The 20,646-nt window shown below is 42.2% G+C and overlaps 1 protein-coding gene across 3 annotated transcripts; it reads right to left on the reverse strand.

The window, feature by feature from the left end:
• Positions 1-300: 300 nt before the first annotated feature.
• Positions 301-11,247, reverse strand: LOC311080323 (uncharacterized protein). 3 transcript variants are annotated; one of them, XM_084110231.1, is made up of 14 exons: positions 10,888-11,247; positions 10,474-10,752; positions 10,273-10,359; positions 10,056-10,130; positions 9,840-9,914; positions 3,102-3,162; positions 2,977-3,016; positions 2,463-2,513; positions 2,333-2,378; positions 2,168-2,232; positions 2,021-2,070; positions 1,175-1,203; positions 939-1,092; positions 301-821 (listed from the first exon to the last, which is right to left on the reverse strand). In XM_084110231.1, the coding sequence occupies exons 2-6, from the start codon at positions 10,600-10,602 to the stop codon at positions 3,151-3,153; spliced, it is 378 nt and encodes a 125-aa protein (XP_083966357.1). In that variant the 5' UTR covers positions 10,603-10,752; positions 10,888-11,247; the 3' UTR covers positions 301-821; positions 939-1,092; positions 1,175-1,203; positions 2,021-2,070; positions 2,168-2,232; positions 2,333-2,378; positions 2,463-2,513; positions 2,977-3,016; positions 3,102-3,150. The 3 variants fall into 3 exon arrangements, with proteins under 3 accessions (XP_083966357.1, XP_083966355.1, XP_083966356.1); XM_084110229.1 differs by having other exon boundaries at positions 10,888-11,245; XM_084110230.1 differs by lacking the exons at positions 2,977-3,016; positions 3,102-3,162; positions 9,840-9,914; ... (2 more) ...; positions 10,474-10,752; positions 10,888-11,247 and having other exon boundaries at positions 2,463-2,652.
• Positions 11,248-20,646: the final 9,399 nt, after the last annotated feature.

The raw sequence follows: 20,646 nt of genomic DNA on the forward strand, positions 1-20,646 counted from the left end.
ATGTCATTTTAAATTGTCATAATATTTCACAATAATACTTTTTTTTTTTTTTTTTTTTATCAAATAAATGCAGCCTTGGTGAGCAGAAGAGACTTCTTTTAAAAACATACAAAATCTTACCGATCTAAACCTTTTGACCAGTAGTGTATATTAAATATATATATTTTTTACTACATATACGGCTGTTAAACTTCACTGATCATATGGATTATTGCTCCAAAAAGCCATGCTAATCACAAATTAACCATGGTTTTACTATAATAGCATATATACATGCTCTTAAGAACAAAACGAAGACTGTCACTTTTTCTTTATTACATAAACTCCAAACTGCTTATTAGTTAAACTTCATGCCTGTTTTAGCAAATGACATTACATCAAATGTAAGAACAGCAGAATGTATTTTATGCAAACCTTAAAGAACCAAGGTACCTTACCATATGCACAATAAATGAAACCTATGTTTTTGTTATACACATTTGCCACAGCTTTTCATTAGAACACTATACATTTTAAAGTTTAACTTGAAGTTGCATCAATTACTACATCAAAACCAGGTCATCTCTCAATTCCCATTCTGTACAAGTTTTATGAGTTTAATGGAAATTCATGTCCTGCAGCAAAAAAACAGTCCTGCGAACAAAATCCTGTACAATGATCTCCGGAGTAAAAGCCCAGCAATTCCCCTCGTCTTCCTCTTCCCCTATACCCTGGTGGATAGGACTTGAAAAGGTCCAAGCATTCCGAGCATTCCCTGATGCTGTAGAACTGTCTGAATTCTTCACAGTAGTCCTGAGAGAACATCTTCCAGTTGACCACACCTTAAAATGTAAAGACAAAATACAGAAAAGATATAAGTGTGGAGATTCAAGTTTAAATGTCACATACCACAAATTTCAATCCAAGAAATGTGCATCGAACAGGAAAAAACATCTTACTGTCTAGCCAGGCAAAGTGTGCTGCTTTCCGAAAACTTTCATTTGTGACCACATCCCTAAACCATCTGCACACCAGTGAAAGGGTCAAATATGCAGCATCACCAGTTACTAAAACAACTTCTTTGAGGATCTCGGAAATTATTTCATGGGGAAGCTGTTGAAACAAAAAAACATTTTTATTTATTCTTTGGATATAAATGTTGTTGACAAAAATATAAACCCTGGTTCAGACAAACCTGATAAATTGTTGTCATAACTGCATGCTCTGAATAAAATAAGAAATAAATAGATTAATATTCTCTTATAACGATAATATTAAAATAAATATCCATTTAAAGCTCCAACATACATTAGCCGAAACTAGAAACTAGCAAGATACCAAAACAAACATGCGGCCGATTGTTTGCATTTTTTTTTTAAACCAAGCATTGATGTTTTACAATAAGTGATACATTGATCCTAATTATTTTGTGTCAGGATTGCATTAGTGACATTCAGTAACATGTATATTTTTAGTCAACGAATGTAAGTGTCTGCGCTGATAATGGCCCTGTCCCGAATGGTACCCTTAGCAGTAGTGGTCTTCCTATGTCTTCCTTCCTCCGCACTTTCGCAACGCAATGCTGCTTTGACTGTCGGGAAAAGTCTGCTGCGGAGCTCGCATCAGTGTGGGCTCAGCAAAAGTGTGCATCAAGGGCACACTGCTGTCTGAAAGTGAGTTGAGCTAAAATGTTTTTAAATGTCTTTAATGCTGATGTTAACTGATATATATATATATAAAATGATTCATGGCGCTGACTCTCTGTCCAGGCTCAGATAAACCCCATCTTTGCATTTGACCACTCAAGCCCTAGTTGGCCCCGCTTTGTACCAAGGTATTCAGTGGACCAGAAACCCTTGGCCTTCGACCCAGAGGAAGCCCCAATGAGGCACGATCAAGCCCCAGAAGTGGCAGTGGAAACATGGCTATTGGACGACCAATATAGTACATAATCTATCAAATTTCATATCTGAAAAACTTTGTAGCTGTAACAATTATAAAATTATTAGTTCTTAATGAATGTATGTGCACAATAAATTACCTGCTTTGTCTGAATCTCCTGGAAGACACTGCCTTTTGTATGGTTGAGCGCTAAAAGAACAAATGACAAAAGGTAGGTAGGTACATTGGTAGATCTAGTATATATATAGTAATGTTTAATGTAGGAAACATGCAAACAGCTACATACATTTGCAGAGTGAAGTTATCCAGTATAAGAGCACACCACCACCTCCTGATCAGGGGCATGTCATCCTGATTAAAAAAAAATAAAAATAAAAATAATAATAATATACACAATAATTATGGATGTCTGTTTATTTAACTTGAAGGATGTAATGAGGTAATGACATACCTCTGTGAAATCAAATCGGAGCCCCAAAGCCAATGTATAGAGTGTACTGTTACAATTCACAAAGTGCAAAAAAATGAGCAGGGTATAACTTACAATAATTAACTACAATAACAATTACAATTTAACCTACCATCAGTATGTAGATCCCACAGTTGTTCCCACCTGCCTGCTTCGGTATTCCCTGTGGTTTGGATTAAAACAAGTACATACATTTACCTTCACAGATTTCCATCACATCAGCACACATTATACTTTGTGTAATGAAATAGACTTTTGTTTGCATTTAAATGAAATGTTTTACTTCAAATGTAATCGCAGTTTTCTCTGTCCACTCTCGGTTGTCAATGAGTTTTGCAATGCTCCTATATATATATATATATATATATATATATATATAGATAAATAGTTTAATTAACATTAAGGACTACATCTCTAAACATATATACAGTGAGGAAAATAAGTATTTGAACACCCTGCTATTTTGCAAGTTCTCCCACTTAGAAATCATGGAGGGGTCTGAAATTGTCATCGTAGGTGCATGTCCACTGTGAGAGACATAATCTAAAAAAAAATCCAGAAATCACAATGTATGATTTTTTAACTATTTATTTGTATGATACAGCTGCAAATAAGTATTTGAACACCTGTCTATCAGCATGGTGATCTGTGCTCTTCAAATGGTGCCTTAAAAAAAGGAAAAACAACATAAATTATCACTTCATCTCAATCAAAGATGTCTTAACTTTTTACCACAACTGCACCTTCATACCTGATTTGACTGCATGCTGCAGGATCAACAGTGTTGGAGGATTGAGGATTCACGGCTGCACCTAAAACACACAAGCATATACACAGAGGTGGAAAGTAACGAATTACATTTACTCGCGTTACGTAAGATTGAGTAGATTTTTTGTGTACTTCTACTTTTTCAAGTAGTTTTTAAAATCTGTAATTTTACTTTTACTTAAGTACGTTTTGTTTGAAGTATTGTACTTCGCTACATTTTAAATCACATCCGTTACTGAGTAAAAAAAAAAAAATACTATAATAATAATTTACAAAGTTTGAAAAAAATAAAAATAAAATCGCGCTCCGGAAACTGCTACATTGATTGAAGGGCGGGAGAACAAACGTGCAAAAAAGGTGACGCTGACTCAGCTGGAAGAGAAACGCCCTCGAATTATTATGAAGCGAACCATGGCCAGTAGGCTAGGCTATGTGAATATACTTTAGATGTAGGAAAAACGCGTGGTTAGATATCCAATTTGCTGAAAATGTGGACGCAATGTGGCTCTAAAAGGAGGAAACATAGACCATCTATCCATGCAGATAAAGGTATGTCCCGTTTGCAGAGCGCATCCCCGAATCCAGTCATGCAAATGGAATTAACATGCAGATGTCACGAACGCCACGCTACGTTATATTTCACAAACGTAATTCCTATCGACCAGCTCACTTAGCACGGCGTTCGTGACTCGATTAGTCGAGACTGTTTTCCAAGATGACGTCTGCCTGTAAACGCGTAATGTACTGTCTTTATAAAGTATATTCTTATTAAACTGTCTGTACACTTACAAAGTTCCCTTTCAAGGGAACTCCCGTTGCGTCGAGAATGACGCTATGGGGAACGCTTTGCGTGATGACGTCTTGAAGCACATGTAAAATCAGTCCAATGGTGTAGCGGGACGTCAGAGGCGGGTGACGTCACGTACCAGGAAGCTATAAAAGCCGGCCCGAAACAGAAAACGAAAGCTTTCTGAGTCTTCAGTCGCGCTCTGTGTTGAAATCTGTCCTTGTTATTTGGTGTTGTCTGTCTATATATATATATATTTATTCAGATATGGCGAGCAAGCAGCAGTATCGAGTGTGTGTCCATCCCTGCCCGCGTTATTTAACGGGAGGTGACACACACACTCTTTGTGTTGTTTGTTTGGGAGAGGAGCATGCCCAGTCAGCACTCGAGGGTGGTGACTGTGTGCATTGCTGTGCGCTTCCATTGCGGACGCTCCGATCCCGGTTGGCTCGGTTCAATCCCGACCACGTTCCCCAGGGCTCGGGTCCCGCCGCGGCTGAGGCTCGGCGGCGATCTCAGACCTGGGGTTCGCAAATGGATCTGTCAGTGGATGTTGAGACGGGCTCTGCCTTATCTCAGCCTCTTACTGACAGATCCAGTGCCTCTCATCAGGGTGTGGAAGCACGCTGTGGTTTCTTCCCCCCCGATAGAGGCACCAATACTGCAACTATCCAGCTCTGAGGAGTTGGATGTTGTAAGTATTGATGCTGAGTCTGAGGATTCGCCACCTCAGTCTCATGCTTTTGAAGAACTGCTCGATGTGATCACGAGAGCAGTTGACAGATTGTCTATTGAGTGGCCAGAGGATAGGCAGGACGTTCGTTCAAAAAGCAAACTCGACGAACGCTTCCTGCCATCTCGTGCTCAGCCCCAGCGTAGGAGCCTGCCGTTTCTCCCCGATCTCCACACCGAGGTGTCGAGATCGTGGGGGAGACCAGTCTCTTACAGAGTTTACACACCACACACCTCTCTATATTCCACTATTTCACAATATAAAGAGCATGGTTATGGGGAGATGCCGAAGGTGGAAGAGACGCTCGCGGGCTATCTCTCTCCAGCAACGGCATCTTCCCTGAAGGCTCCTACACTTCCCTCAAAGCCAGTAAAGTTGACATCTTCCCTGATTAATAAGTCGTATGCAGCCGCTGGTCAAGCTGCAGCGTGTCTGCATACGATGTCTATTTTACAAGCCTATCAGGCAGAATTATTGGGGGATTTAGAGGAGGGCGGGGGAATCGGTCCCGACACTGTGGCTGAACTGCGCAGAGCCACGGATGTTTCTCTCAGAGCCACCAAGGAGACCGCTAAATCTATCGGGCGGTCTATGGCAGCCCTGGTGGCTACTGAGAGGCATCTGTGGCTCAACCTGAGCGATATTAAGGACAAAGAAAAGCATGTTCTGTTAGACGCTCCGGTTTCCACTGCCGGGTTATTTGGGGATGCAGTAAATATTGCGGTTGCAAAATCACAAGAAGCCGCTAAACAAGCATCTGCTCTTCAAAAGCTTCTTCCCCGCCGTTCTTTCTATGAGGCTGCTGAGCGGGAGCAGCCTCACTCCTCTAAAAAGGGTGCTGAGCATCGTGCCACTCAGAAGCAGAGCGTGTCCTCCCGTGCTCCCCCACAAAAATCTCGGGGACACGGAGGGCGCGCTCAAACCCAGCAGTCTTCGAGGGGTAGAACGGATCTGCGGACCGTTATTACCGCCAAGAAGGCTGCTGGGAAGAAATCCTGACGTCCGAGGGCTCAGGATTAATGAGGGTAGTCCCCCCCGAAGCAGAGCGGTTAACACCTCTTTTTACGGTGCCCGTCTCTCTTCGGTACCCTCAGGGGACCGTTCTGCCAACCCTGCCACCATCGGTGTTACAGGGCGCAGCGGTCTCCGGCGAGCACATATCTCAAGGACCACCCGGAAACGTAGTGGCCTCGGGATGCCCGCCCCCTCCGAGGAGGGTGTTAGAGCAGTCTGTTCGGTCGCTCCCTGCCGGTGCGCCGTTACAGGGCGTCGAATTGACTGCTCAACAACAACAAAATCCAGAAACCAGTCTCGAGAGGCTGGTACCTCTAGTAGAATCTTTGACAGCGTGGAAGCTACTGTCAAATGTTTCTCGTTGGGTCCTGCAGACCGTAGGAAAAGGGTATCAGATACAATTCAAGAAACGCCCACCTCGGTTTATGGGGGTCCTACCCACAGTGGTGGGCCCCGAGCAGGTTCTGGTTATGGAACAGGAAGTAAACACTCTGTTAGAGAAAGGGGCCATAGAATATGTACCTCCCTCCGACAGGGAAACCGGGTTTTACAGCCGGTACTTCATAGTTCCAAAAAAGGACGGGGGATTGCGTCCCATTTTGGATCTTCGAGTTCTGAACGAGTCAGTCATGCAGCTCAAGTTCAAAATGTTGACATTGAGACAGATCGTGCCACAGATCAGGTCCGAGGACTGGTTTGTCACGATAGATCTCAAGGACGCATATTTCCATATTTCCATCCGTCCGTGTCATTGGAAGTTCCTGAGGTTTGCTTTCGGGGGCAAAGCATACCAATATCGTGTTCTTCCATTCGGCCTAGCTTTATCACCCCGCACTTTCACGAAATGTATGGATGCAGCTCTGGCGCCTCTGCGCCTTCAGGGGATTCGCATCATGAACTACATCGACGATTGGTTGATTTTAGCTCAGTCGCATCAGTTGGCGGTTCAACATCGAGATGTTGTTCTCGCCCACATGAAAGAGCTGGGGTTACGGCTGAACGCCAAGAAGAGTGTGCTTTCTCCACTCCAGAGAACCACTTTCCTAGGCGTGGTTTGGGACTCAGTGTCGATGCAGGCGCGCCTGTCACCGCCACGTATAGAGTCCATCCTTGCAGCTGTGAAAAGTGTAAAGCTAGGCCAGCTACTCACTGTCAAACAGTTCCAGAGACTGTTGGGTCTCATGGCAGCAGCTTCCAACGTGATACCTTTTGGACTGCTGCACATGAGGCCCCTGCAGTGGTGGCTCAGGACCAGGGGGTTTTCCCCGAGGGGCAACCCATTTCGCACAATCAAGGTCACGCGGCGATGCCTACGTGCCTTGGTTATGTGGAAGAAACCTTGGTTCCTGTCCCAGGGCCCAGTGTTGGGAGCTTCTTGTCGTCGCAGACTGCTAACGACGGATGCTTCCCTCACGGGTTGGGGAGCGATCCTGGAGGGTCGCTCAGCTCAAGGTCTGTGGGAAGACCATCATCGTTCCTGGCATATCAATCGCCTAGAGATGTTAGCTGTCTTCCGGGCTCTGAGGAGCTTTGTCACAGACCTCAGGGGACACCATGTGTTAGTGCATACGGACAACACGTCGGTAGTCGCCTACATCAACCACCAAGGGGGTTTGCGCTCGCGCCCATTATCAAATCTGGCACGCCATATCCTCTTGTGGTCCCAGGGGAAGTTGCTGTCACTCAGAGCAGCCTACATCCCCGGGGTTCAGAATATAGGAGCAGACACTCTGTCGAGGCAGGGGCCGAGGCCCGGGGAATGGAGGCTCCACCCCGAGGTGGTGGAGCTGATATGGAGGGAGTACGGCCAAGCACAAGTGGATTTGTTTGCGTCTCAAGAGACGTCTCACTGTCCACTTTGGTTCTCCCTCACGCATCCAGCTCCTCTGGGACTGGATGCTATGGTTCAGACGTGGCCGAGGCTACGTCTGTACGCCTTTCCCCCAGTTGCTCTGCTCCCGGGAGTTCTGGAGAGAGTTCGCAGGGACCGGGTTTGCCTGCTTCTAATAGCCCCGCGTTGGCCGGGCAGAGTATGGTTTCCCGATCTGGTCTCCCTCCTCGACGGGCATCCTCTGGAGTTACCCGTCAGGAGAGACCTTCTGTCCCAGGCAGGGGGCTCAATATTTCACCCCCGCCCAGAACTGTGGAACCTGTGGGCTTGGCCTCTGAGGGGGCCCAGCTCATAGAGTCAGGTCTCTCAACTGAGGTTGTTGAGACCATTCTACAGTCCAGAGCTCCCTCCACGAGGAAACTTTATGCCCTGAAGTGGAGAGTATTCACTTCTTGGTGTAGTGACCGTCGGTTGGACCCAGTCCACTGCCCAATTGGTACAGTGCTGGAGTTCCTGCAGGACCGGTTCACTGCAGGTCTGACCCCGTCCACTTTAAAGGTCTATGTGGCGGCCATAGGTGCTTACCACATTCCTTTGGGTGGAATGTCTGTGGGGAAGGACCCTCTGGTATCTCGTTTCCTTCGTGGCACTTGGAGGCTGAGGCCTGCAGTCCGCTCTAGGGTGCCGCCATGGGACTTGTCCATTGCTCTACAAGGCCTGTCCCTGGCCCCCTTTGAGCCCATTGAGGAGGTTTCGGAAAAGTTTCTGACTTTGAAAGCTATTTTCCTTCTTGCCATTTCTTCTCTTAAGAGAATTGGGGATATTCAAGCATTGTCGGTTGCTCCGTCCTGCTTAGAGTTTGCTCCGGGTATGGTGAAAGCTTTTCTCCATCCCAGACCGGGTTATGTCCCCAAGGTCCCCACTAATGTGGCCAGACCTATTATTCTGCAGGCCTTCTGTCCTCCTCCCTTCCAGAATGCGGACCAGGAGGCTAATAATTTGCTTTGCCCAGTTCGGGCGTTAGACGCCTACGTCCACAGAGCTGCCCTGTGGCGCAGAAGTGATCAGTTGTTTGTTTGCTTTGGCTCCCCTAACAAGGGAGGGCCGGTGTCTAAGCAAAGAATGAGCAAGTGGGTGGTCGAGGCTATCTCACTTGCTTATGAGGCGGCTGGGCAGCCTTCTCCTTTGGCTGTCCGGTCGCACTCTACAAGGAGTATGGCGGCCTCTAAGGCCCTTATTTCAGGAGTTTCACTACAGGATGTCTGTGATGCGGCAGGCTGGTCCTCACCGCACACTTTCGTCAGGTTTTACTCTTTGGATCTAGACTCTGCTCCAGGGTCTCATGTTTTGTCATCCTAGTGCTGCTCTATTAGATTACACACAGGACAGACATTCGTAGCTATGGAGGCGTTGGTATAGACGTTCCCCATAGCGTCATTCTCGACGCAACGGGAGTTCCCTTGAAAGGGAACGCCTCGGTTACGACTGTAACCTCGGTTCCCTGAAGAGGGAACGAGCGTTGCGTCGCCTTGCCATATCTCCTTCATGCCTGTCAGCTCGACTTCAGACTTTTACGAAGCTTTCGTTTTCTGTTTCGGGCCGGCTTTTATAGCTTCCTGGTACGTGACGTCACCCGCCTCTGACGTCCCGCTACACCATTGGACTGATTTTACATGTGCTTCAAGACGTCATCACGCAAAGCGTTCCCCATAGCGTCATTCTCGACGCAACGCTCGTTCCCTCTTCAGGGAACCGAGGTTACAGTCGTAACCGAGGCGTTCTCAATGCTTCGGTTTGCATGTAAGGACCCTCATTATGCTACCATGTTAGTGTGAGGCTATTTTGAGCCTTGTTAGTGGCATTAACTAGCGATTTACTTTTACTTACTCTGTGCCCCATATACTAGCGTTATAAGCTAATCTGTTTTTAGAGATAAAACTCTTTACATTCGATTTTCATGAAAACGCATCCCAGGGAACGATCGACTCGGTAACCATGTGTTAATTACCCCTAGGTTCATTTTTCACCGGATTTGTCCTTTAAAGCTAAAGTGATTATTATTTTCGATGTTAAAATACTCATATACTCACATTGTCATATGTAGAAACTATAAATATTAAATTCATTAGCTGATTTCTTTGCTAACTGTACACATTGTCTCTTTATTGCTAAATAAATATTATTATTGCTATATTTGTTTTAAGTGAACTGTCCATCTGCACACAACAAATGAGTATGAGTTTGTCTTTATGTTCATACAGTGGTGCAAAAAAAAAAAAAAAACACTTCAGCTTTAATGATTAAAGAACTCTATATGCTGGGTAGTAGTGGTCTGGCAGTATTGTTCATTTGATACCTCATTGTTTGATTTATTAGTGCTAGTGCTGGCTTCTGCCGAGGACAATCCAGCATTAGTGGCTACAGGAAAAGACTGCAATGAAAACATATGTTTTAAGAGTCATCAGCAAGTCAATCAATCCACCACTAAATATCATGAAAATAAATAAATAAACATATAATCAGTGTTAGGTAGTACTATTTATTGCTAAAAGCTTTATTGTTAATTCGATACCTCGGAGTTTGATTTATTAGTGCTAGTGCTGGCTTCTGCCGAGGACAATCCAGCAGTAGTGGCTACAGGAAAAGACTGCAATGAAAACATATGTATTAACAGAGTCATCAGCAAGTCAATTTATCCACCACTAAATATTGTTAAAAAAAACCCCAACAAATTAGAATTAGTGTTAGGTAGTACAATTTTATGGTAAATGCTATTGTTAATTTGATACCTCGGAGCTTGCTTTACTAGTGCTGCTGCCACCTTCTGAAATGGGTTTTGGTAATGCTGATCCATTGAATACAGGAAGAGGAGAAGACTGCAATGGAAATATAAGACATATAATCACCTTTTAAAAAACATGACAACATTTTCCATTAAAGAACTTTTAAATGTTAGAGTGAGGTTAAAGTTTTCCTAAAAATGTAATTACCCTTCCAGAGCTAGTGGAATCATCCTCAGTGGACAGTTCAATGGCACTGCATGACTTAACATGCATAGCCAAGATTTGTAGTGGCATGGACAAGCTGCAGTTTTGGCATTTTCTGAAATTCCATGGCATCTGAAGGAAGAGGCATAGTATCTAGTTCCTCTTGAAGAGGAACTATAAACATGGTAATCTTTCCACCTCCACTTGATGATTTTAAATACTGGCCATTATAGCCATCAGCTTCTGGTGGGACAATCATCAGTTTCCGCTGTCCTGATCCACCTTTAAAGACAACAAATCCAACTAGATACTACTGAGGTTCTTACTCGCCGTCACACAATAGCAACATGTTGTAATTTTTTCACATTTGTAAATTTAGAATACAATTTAGAATTTAGAATATTTTTATTTAATTACCAAGAGCCTTGTACAGGAGCCACCCTCCAGTGAGTTTCATAAGTTTTGGATAGTGTTCCATCAGTTGCCTTGTTATCTGCACAAATTAGATTTTTTTTAAACCACAATTAACTATTCTGGATTAAGGCCTGTCCTGGCTTAATTTAAACCCTGTCTGAGAAACCGCCCCAAAGAACCTGATAATGTGCTATAATCTGAACAGAATTCACAATGGAATGATCCAGCTCACTAATGTCCTTTTCTAATTTACATCAGAGTGGTCAGCATCTTCAGATAATTTAACTGTACGCCTTCCCATTCCAGCAAGGAAAAGTGTAAAATCATCTGATGGTTTTGGTGTCTTTTCCACATTCTTATTGACTAAATAAAACTGCATGGAAAGAGTCCTGCTGCTGGTGTTGACCACTTTACATGGAGATCGAAACCTTTTTCGTCCCTTTTGAGATCCCTTTAAAAAATACCCTGGGAATGATCTGCAACATTCAAAACATTGTATATAGTTTACTAATTAAATAATATCATGTGATTTTAATAGCCTAATAACACAAAAGTCTAACAGATATGAATTTATACATGATAAATTGAGTGCTTACATATCAGTTGTCAACTGACCATTTAACTAAACAAAACATATTCATACACTAGCTAAACTAGAGATTAGAAGACAAATTACAATCTTTCCTATAAATAACCTGGTCATTTCTCTCTGCACTGTTGTCTGCTGCTGCTGAGCAGGTGAGGGCTGCTGCTGCTGAACAGTTGTTTGAATCTGCCCTGTCTGTAGCTGGCTGTCTGATCTTATCTGATCACTTATCAATGTTATGAGATGACGAGTTGCTTCATCGATGATGGCGGACTGGAATAGTAATACAGTATACAACATTTTAGAATTTTAAACCATAACATTTTATCTGGTAGATCAATCTTTATATATTTTAGTTAGGTTACAGAAATTAATGTTTCCATTAAGGGGTTTAGCTTTGTAAGGCACTGTATCTGTGTTTTTTTTCTTTTTTGTCCAATACAAATAACCTGGTACTTAAATCAATCTCAATACTATGTTACCAATCAACATCAACAAAAGCCACCTTAACACTACAAAATGTGTAACCTACATCATTTATGATATTTATTGGTGATTAATAATTTATAAAATAAAGAAAGAAAGAAAAAGACTGTGATAGTACATTCAGAATTCATTTAGTAAACAACTCCAGCGTTCTCCGTGGTGAGTAATGTTAATCAAAATATGCCTCTGATTGGCCAAACTGCATTAATTAAGCTCAACAGAAAGTTCCTGATTGATTATAACAGTCAACGCTGCAATCCACGATAAAGAAAATCTATTGCAGATGACACTTTTCATTAATTTCACATCACTTCATTCGTGACAGCCATAATAGACATAGCATAATTTTACTGGGGCATTTTGCCCCCTTATCTTAGATCCCCCCCCAAATCTTTGTTCAGATTTCAATTTAGCAGTTGATCTCGCTACGTACTTAATGTTTAATCACTGGTGTGATTGCACGAGACAATATGTTAATTATCAGATGTAAAATATTATTTTTGCCTTTTGAAATCGGCTTTCAAATCTATTTGGCTCAAAAATCTCACTTTCAATGGGCATGGCACCTGCAGTGTGACAAATGTGGTTGACAGTCTAGGTAATTTAGCCTAACGTTATATGTAAAATAATCCAACCGCGCTCTTCCCAGACATTTCTAAGATACATTTGACATATTTAACATCAAAACAAATAAAACTGGTTACCTGAGATCGTCGATTCGGTGGATCCATCTCGGCTCGTCTTAAGTTGATCCATGTGCGGTTCAATATCAACCAATAAGATTCCATGTACGATATCGCGTTTTCATTGGTCAGTTGTTGAAGCCTATTTCTGATTGGTTGTTGCCGTTTTGACAGCGTTTATGCCAAGAGCAAAGAGAAAGAAATATAAGAGAAGAGTACTTAGGCATGCGCGAACGCACGGGACACAGTCTAAGCACATACACGCTTACTTTAAGCGAAGAGGAGAGATTCGCGATTGAGCGAGCCCAGAGAAAATTCTTACAAGAGCAGTGTGTATCTGAGAGCGCGCGCCCAGTTCCCGCGCGCGAGCAGAGAGATTCGCGCAGGGCACATTATATTCCGCGCGCAAGCAGAGAGATTCGCTCAGGGCACATTATATTCCGCGCGCGAGCAGAGAGATTCGCGCTCGCACATTATATTAATGTACTTTCGAGCTACAATAATGCGCTCTCGACATTTGACAGGATAATAACGCCATAGTTCGATTCTTTCTAAACGCGCTTGCATGTGCGTTCACACCGCCGCCGGCGAGAGCGTCAAAGTGGCCGGTCAGTAACGGTCTAAAACTATTAACAACAAATAGTTGCGTTTACTCCCGGTCCCGGACACTATTATTAAACAGCGTTGCGACAACCAGTGGGAAGCGTTTCAGTTCGACAGAAACCACAGGCTACTCACTCCCACTGTATAAAAAAATGCCTAAACACAAGTTAAAAACTATACGCACCTTTACAAAGAAACTGACATAATTTCATAACAAACATTAATTATATATTCCTCTACCCACCTAATAAATCTAATGTAATATAAATCACTATATTTATTTATTTATTACTACATAGTATTCAATATAAATATTGCACATTTCTGCCCAACCATGATAAATTACTACAGTACATTCATGGTAAATGTTGGTGATTAGGGGATTTAAAGTGTTCTAATTTCGTTCATGCCTCAATGTTTCTCCTGCTTTCCTCATCAGTCTTGTTGGGAATGTTGAGGCTGTTTCATCCGATTTAATACTAGTTAAATCATCGAGTGATTTGTGATTTGTAACAGAGGTTATCAAGTCTCACTGTCAGAATATTTTCATTTAAGCATAACAATTATAAATAAAATTATTATTATTTCTCACCAACAGCTACGAGTTTGTATAATTTATTTATTTGTTCCAAGGAAAATAGTTGTACACAGCTGTAAGTTATCAAGTTTTTATTTATTATGGTTTTATATATCTGCATACTGTTGGGTACCACATTTCCAAGTAAATACCATACTTTTTAGGGTTACTTTAACTTATTTATTGAAACTGTTATGTTTCAATAAATAAGATAAACCCCCAAACCAACCCACCAGCCCACCTCAACTTTTCGATTTGATAATCCAGCCCTCGAATGAAGCTAATTGAATAGCCCTGCTTTATGTGTACAGATGTGACCTAATGACGTAAAGACATGCTCGAATTTCCCGCGGAAATCCACCAGTACCACTGGAATTAAAAACATTATTACAAGCTTACCGTTTTGAATCGAGCTAAGGCAAGCAGATAGTTTTGAACACTGGCTGGTTATGTACTTGCTCAAAAATTTATTTTGGATAATTTTTAACCCAAAAAAGTTGCAGCTTTAAGTGAAAGAATGTGAATAATGTGCTTATTTTTATTGTTATAAATTCATTATTGTTGAAATCTAGTAAATTAGAGGTAAATAAAATAATAAATAACAAAAAATCTCCCAAAAATTGCATTAAAAAAAATAAAATAATATTATCAGAATTAAATATAATAAGCTTTCTGAAAGGATGGAAAGGATGTGTAACTCACATGCGATTGTGTGTGTGTATATGTATGTATATATATATGTATATATATATATATATATATATATATATAGCTAGTTATTTTAGTTTGTAAAGTTTTAGATATGGATATTTTTCTTGCACAAGCGCATTGCCTTCATTAACTCCCCAGAAGTCGTGTGGAGTACTTTTATGATGGATGGATGCACTTTTTTTGGACTTCAAAATATCAACACTCATTCACTGCCATGATAAAGCTTGGAAGAGCCAGGACATTTTTTAATACAACTCCGACTGTATTCGTCTGAAAGAAGAAAGTCATATACACCAAGGATGGCTTGAAGGTGAGTAAATCATGGAGTAATTTTAATTTTTGGGTGAACTATCCCTAACTCGTTGGCGAGTGTCAATCGCCAGTTGGCCGTTAAAACAGACCCGATGAAGGCTCATTAGCTGCAATGTGTCTGTGTGCGTTTTTTTGAAAACTGTTTTTAATTGCCTAAGCCATGATGAAATAAAGGCTTTTTATATACATTTACTTAAACTATCGAGTGCATTGGCTTGATGAGTTTTTATGAGTCAAATTATCCCTACATTCAAAGAGCACCGGGATATGGATTTTGCACCCCCTGCAGCACTTTTTTTTACACTCCTTGTCTTAGGAACTCAATTCATTACTTGCGCACTGTGTGGAAAGTTAAACATCTGAAGCGCACGCCCAGATAAGCAACGTCTCAGACTGTGCGTTAATACTAAATTGAGCTCTCTTTCACGTCTTTTTGTGCGGACAAATTCACACAAATTGTCAAAAATGCCCATCTGAGTATCCTAGTCGGTTATGTGTTAAATGAACGTAAACAGTTGAGAAAGAACTGGTGTCTGAACCGCGTTTAATCGCGACAATTGTATTGGCCGACGACAGCCCATGACGTCACTACTAGTGCAACCGTGAGGTATAAAAGGGCGCCTAAAGAACATGTCATCCGCTTCTTCTTCTGAAAGGACCATGTAGACACCCCAGAAGCATGGCAACGAGACACAGGGAACCAGTGGCGACTGCTGGTATTTCAAAGAGGGGAAGCTCATTTTCGGCCTACATCATAAAAATTGTCCATTTATTTATAAATTCTGCCCTATGTTCCTTTTCAAGAAAATGCACAAATTTTCCTAGTCGTACAAACTAGGCGTCTTTTCCAGTGACTTGACCAGTGTCCTGTCAATGGCCAGCAGAGTTAGGTATAATTGTATAAATGTAATAATATAATAAAGGTATAAATAATAATATAATTAAGTATAATAATACTACTACTAATAATATTTTTGTTAATTATTTTAATAATTATTTTTTAATTATTACTAATAATAATATAAAAATTATAATAAGTAATAATATAATAAAGGTATAAATGTATAATTGTGTGAAATGTATTATGAAAATTGGCTTGCAATTTCAACAAGCAAATATTAAGAAATAGGTTGCAGCAGTTTGTCTTTCGACTATACTTGCAAAGTCCACGATGGAACTGAGCTCGAATAGCTTCAGAATCAGCGACTTTTTATTGTATGAAATCGCTGTCAATCAAAAGGAGATGCAGCCTTTCGACAGACCCTCCAATCATCACGCAGAAGCCCGGAGTCCAGGCCAGCCCACTCCTCATTCACCCCCAGAGACGCTGAGCGTCCATGGGCGGGACATAATCGCAGCATTTATCCAATGACCATCTAGTTTCGAAGCACTGAAAAAAACTGTTCAAAGCATCCCCATTGAAGTCAATGGACGCTGGGCTTCAACAGGGAAAATGCACTGTGACGGTACGTGAATGTATGAGAAGGAAATCGAGTCAGCCGACCTGCTATATGTTACTGATTCTGAACGAACTCGTCTTTGAGATGAACATTTTCTAACGCATTATGGGAGAACCTGCCAGCTCTACTAAAGATGTTCTATCAGGGAAGCTCACCACAATCCTTCAACCTGATACCACCTCATTTCTCATAAAGGAAGCCACAGGAAGGCCTACCTTCATCCAGCCCCTGGGAGCAGAGTACTCTGCAATTGACCCTCTCAAATGAGGGGAGTACTAAATAACCATAAAGACCTCTCTGGTTTTACATAACTAGAGGAGTGGAGTACTCCATACTGTATAACTACCCTCTCAACCGAGGAGAGTACTGGCCTTACAGCCTGCAGAGTCCTAGGGAGCCGTTGGAACTAAGCGACAAAGCGATGGTAAAAAAAGCGGACGGGGGCGCCATGAGCACTGAGCGAGCAGGTACGAGTAGTGAGTTGTTGTCGAAAAAGATGGATAAAGCAAAAAAGCAGAAAGCAGAAAAAGAAAAAAGAAAGAGGGAAAAGGAGATGGCATGTCAAGGGATGCGACAGCAGCTAAATAAGTGGATGGTGAAAGGCCACACGCAGTGTGGATTATCAAAAACGCGATCTGAGAGAATCGCAGATGAGTCGCTGATGCCCGTGATGTATTTGTCATGCTGAATATCTGGACCTGTCAGGCGATACAAAATCCTGCTGTGTGAAATGTGTTCTGAATGAAAATTACATCAGAGATGACCTAGAGAGCAAGATACAGGGCAGTGTGAAGTTCGGGGAGGAGTTACAGACCAGAATATCAGTATTTTAATATTTATATTTACAATTATATCAAACAGATACAAAGCACAAACATTTGCTTAACCAGCAGCAAGAGCAGCACATTGCAAAATTATTTATTTACCTCCAACTTTCTTTGCAGAACACACAATCCTTGTGTCTCCCCAATATTTTTTTTTATTTTTCTCCTTTTCAACGCACAGACAATTTGGATCGCAAGCTTCTTGCGAGCTATCATTTTTGATAACAATTCCAGTCCCGCGAGAGAACTCCGGTCTCACGCACGTGTGATCTTGCATTATTTCCTTATCACTTTTCAAACATTTGTTTGGTTGTGAAACGTAGTTTGCGGACCAGACAGAGTTGTCTGCGATTCTTCCTATTGTAAAGTCATGCAATTTGAAACCCCCTGTCGCTGATCCATTGTGCAGTGTGCACACAGCAGCAACTGAATGCTACCCCAGTATAGTCGTGCATTGTGAAAAGAACAGTGATCTGACGAGTTTGAAAATCGTGCAGTGTGAACTCGGCATAAGGGTACTAAGCCCAGCTCAACCCAAAAGTCCATTGTCAACGAGGCCTAGAGAGGGCCAACGATTCAATAGTGTATCAAGTGGCGCGGGAATGCGTGTATGAGTGTCCGTTCTCGGTGTGTCCGTTAGTTGGACGCGTACTTTCGGTTCTTCCGGAGCTCGTGTAGTTTGCGGGAAGTTCAAACGGTTTACTTGCAAGAGTTGCCAGAAACTTAGTTTAAAGTCCATTTCTCTGGTAGGTAGAGATGAGTGAACACGAGACTAAAACAAGGCAAGGAGCCGGAGATACGACTAATACAAAAACTAAGAAGCAAAATAAAACGGAGAGAAGACAAGACAAAATCAAACAAGAAGTCGTAAAAAGAAGTCGTAAGAAATTATGGATTTGATCAACTGGTCTCTCAACGCAATTGACACCATCTTCTCGACGAGAAGCTTGGGTTCGGGGGAACCTGACTGCCCTGCCGTCCGGAACGTTCGCAGCTGGCTACACGATGGACGCGTGGGAGAGGTGGCGGGTCGTGTGTCTGGCGGCTCTTTCCGTGAAGGACATTGAAGATATCTACCTATTCGGAACCATGATAACAGGTCTTCTGCTGATTGGATCAGGCATTGGCCTGGTTTATCGAGGAATTAAGAAGACGGTGACAGCTGCCCAAAGCCCCACAAGGCTGCCCGTCATGATTGAAGCAGTGGGCAGAGCTGTCAGCACTGAAGACTGGGTCTATGAACCACAATATGGATAACATCATGGAGAAGCTCACAGCTTTGCAAAGGCAAATGGATCGTTTCGGAGACCAAAATGGACCAGGAGAATAGCCGTGTAAATTGGAATGCGGCTACTCGCCCCAAGACCAAACAATCCCAATCTTATCTGCTTTCGGCCCCCCTCAACCAGCACTGGCCTTGGCCAAGGCCGCTGTTGGAACAACAACTCCCCAGGAAGAGCACTGCAGTGAGACGCTCTTGCGTTCCTTCCCCCACTCCCCACAGACACCTGCTGATTGTTGACTCTGTCTGGGACCTGATCAAGGTTGTCTCCATGGCAACTTGCTGTGTATCGCTATGACAATCCTGCGGACTGAGGCACCTAGATTATGATGGCAGGCGTAGCGACTCTCCAGGCCTACACATACACGAACTCTTACATATTCAGATCTTGCTTGCCGAGAGAGAGTGGTTTGAGTTGATTAAGATCTCTTTGAAGGTGTCTCTGTTAAACTTCCACCCGGCCACAACGTGTCAAAGGGGCAATTTGATTCAGACTCATCGGTGCTAAGCTGTGATTTACATTTATGAGATCAATGGTTAAAAGCTTTTCTGAATCTTAAAATGACAAGTCACCGTGAGTTTTGTCCATACGCTACAATTTAAATAGTCAGCAACAGCCAGCACAGTGTTATTTGTTTGCACAATTTTTATTAAACGACTTGCTTGAAAAAAAAAAAAAAAAAAAAAACTTGAAAAAAGAAATGGCTGAATCATGGTGACTGTTCAGTAGACGAGGTGCAGACGTTCTTCTCGTTGGTAGCCGAGGAGCATATCAAGCAAGAGCTGGATATTGTGACGAGGAATTAAAGTTTTTCAGCAACTTTAATGACCAGTCTTTAATCCCACTCACTTTGAAACGGTACTAAACTGCAGTGGAAAAGCAAACTGAGCCAAAGCGAGCCGAGCCGAGCTGAATCGTACCACACAGTGTAAAAGCAAAGCGAGCCGAGCCATACTGAGCCATACCATGCAGTGGAAAAGCACCATAGCTCTAGCCGTAATGGGTCCTTGGAGGAGGCTGTTTACCACCACTCCTGTACAGTTGGTACTCAACCAGAATAATACTTTTACCGCTGCCATTCCCGCAGCGCTAAAGTTGGGGATATAATCATAATCACAGACACAGACTTTGAAAAGTGTAATTTTATTCTCTCTATTACGTAATCTGCCGCGGCTCATTGAGAGCTGTTGTTGCAGATAAATTGTGAATAAGTGATAAGTGAAACATTTTAGTTAGATGACTTCATAATCACAATACTGAAATTACAGTACAGATTTAGAACTGAAACAAATGTAGGCTTCTATTACTGCATCAAATTTAAGCAAAGTAGGCTAAACGTGTGCCCAGTTTTTTTATAAGGGCTATGCATCTCAATAGGTTATGCGTCTATATCAGCGGTTTTCAAACGGTGGTGAAGAAAACATAGTGAGAAAAGGTGGGTTGCACAAAGGCACTGCAGCTAAAACAAAACCAGTCCAATTAATGACCAAACGACTCTTAAGTGACGATTCTTTTAAGGAATCATTTTGGAAAAAAAAACACACACATACTGTACATAAGAATCAGAAGTCTGAATCAACATAGAATTCATTGAATGACTCACTGAATAAATTTATTCATTTGAGTTGAACTGTCACATGTCTGCGTCAGTAACATATAAATACAGCATTCAATGACCGTGCACAGCGTATGTTAAAATGGAAAAGTTTTTAAAACTAAAGGCAACAACGGACCTGTGAGAAGTCTTCAGAAACAACAAAGTCTAAAAAGGAGCCACGCAGAAAATATGACCAGCCCTACCTTGATCTTGGTTTTATTGCCTTCAGAGGTCCAGATGGTGAGGAAGTCGCTCAATGTCTTTTATGCTTAGAAAGGTTGGCCAGTGCTAGCATGAAACCCTTAAAACTTAAACGGCACCTCACAACAAAACACTCTGTATACTCCAACAAGGGGAGATCGTATTTTCTTCTAAAAAAAAGAAGAGTATCTTCGTCAGCAAAAACTGACGTTGAGGAAATGCTGGGGAAAGAAGCTGCAGGAAAGATCGATAAAGTTCCACTTTCTGATAACACAGTACAACGGCGTATTGAGGAAATGTCTTCTGATATACGCGAACAAACAAGTGACAAAATCCGGAGTAGTGTTGCATTTGTTCTACAACTGGACGAAAGCACAGATGTTGCAAAATGTGCATAGTTACTGGCTTATGTCAGATACGTTGACTCCACTGACATCGT

The sequence above is a fragment of the Abramis brama genome (genome assembly GCF_963993115.1).
Source record: "Abramis brama genome assembly, chromosome: 3".
In the NCBI taxonomy this organism is placed as follows: Eukaryota; Metazoa; Chordata; class Actinopteri; order Cypriniformes; family Leuciscidae; genus Abramis; species Abramis brama.

What these genes read in the sequence shown, in the direction of transcription:
- LOC311080323 (XM_084110229.1), bottom strand. Translation starts at nt 2,226, where the DNA reads ATGCCCCTGATCAGGAGGTGGTGGTGTGCTCTTATACTGGATAACTTC. An exon ending in GATAACTTCACTCTGCAAAT is followed by an intron (nt 2,071 to 2,167) that starts GTATGTAGCTGT and finishes TTGTTCTTTTAG; the next exon opens with CGCTCAACCATACAAAAGGC. An exon ending in AGGAGATTCAGACAAAGCAG is followed by an intron (nt 1,204 to 2,020) that starts GTAATTTATTGT and finishes TATTTTATTCAG; the next exon opens with AGCATGCAGTTATGACAACA.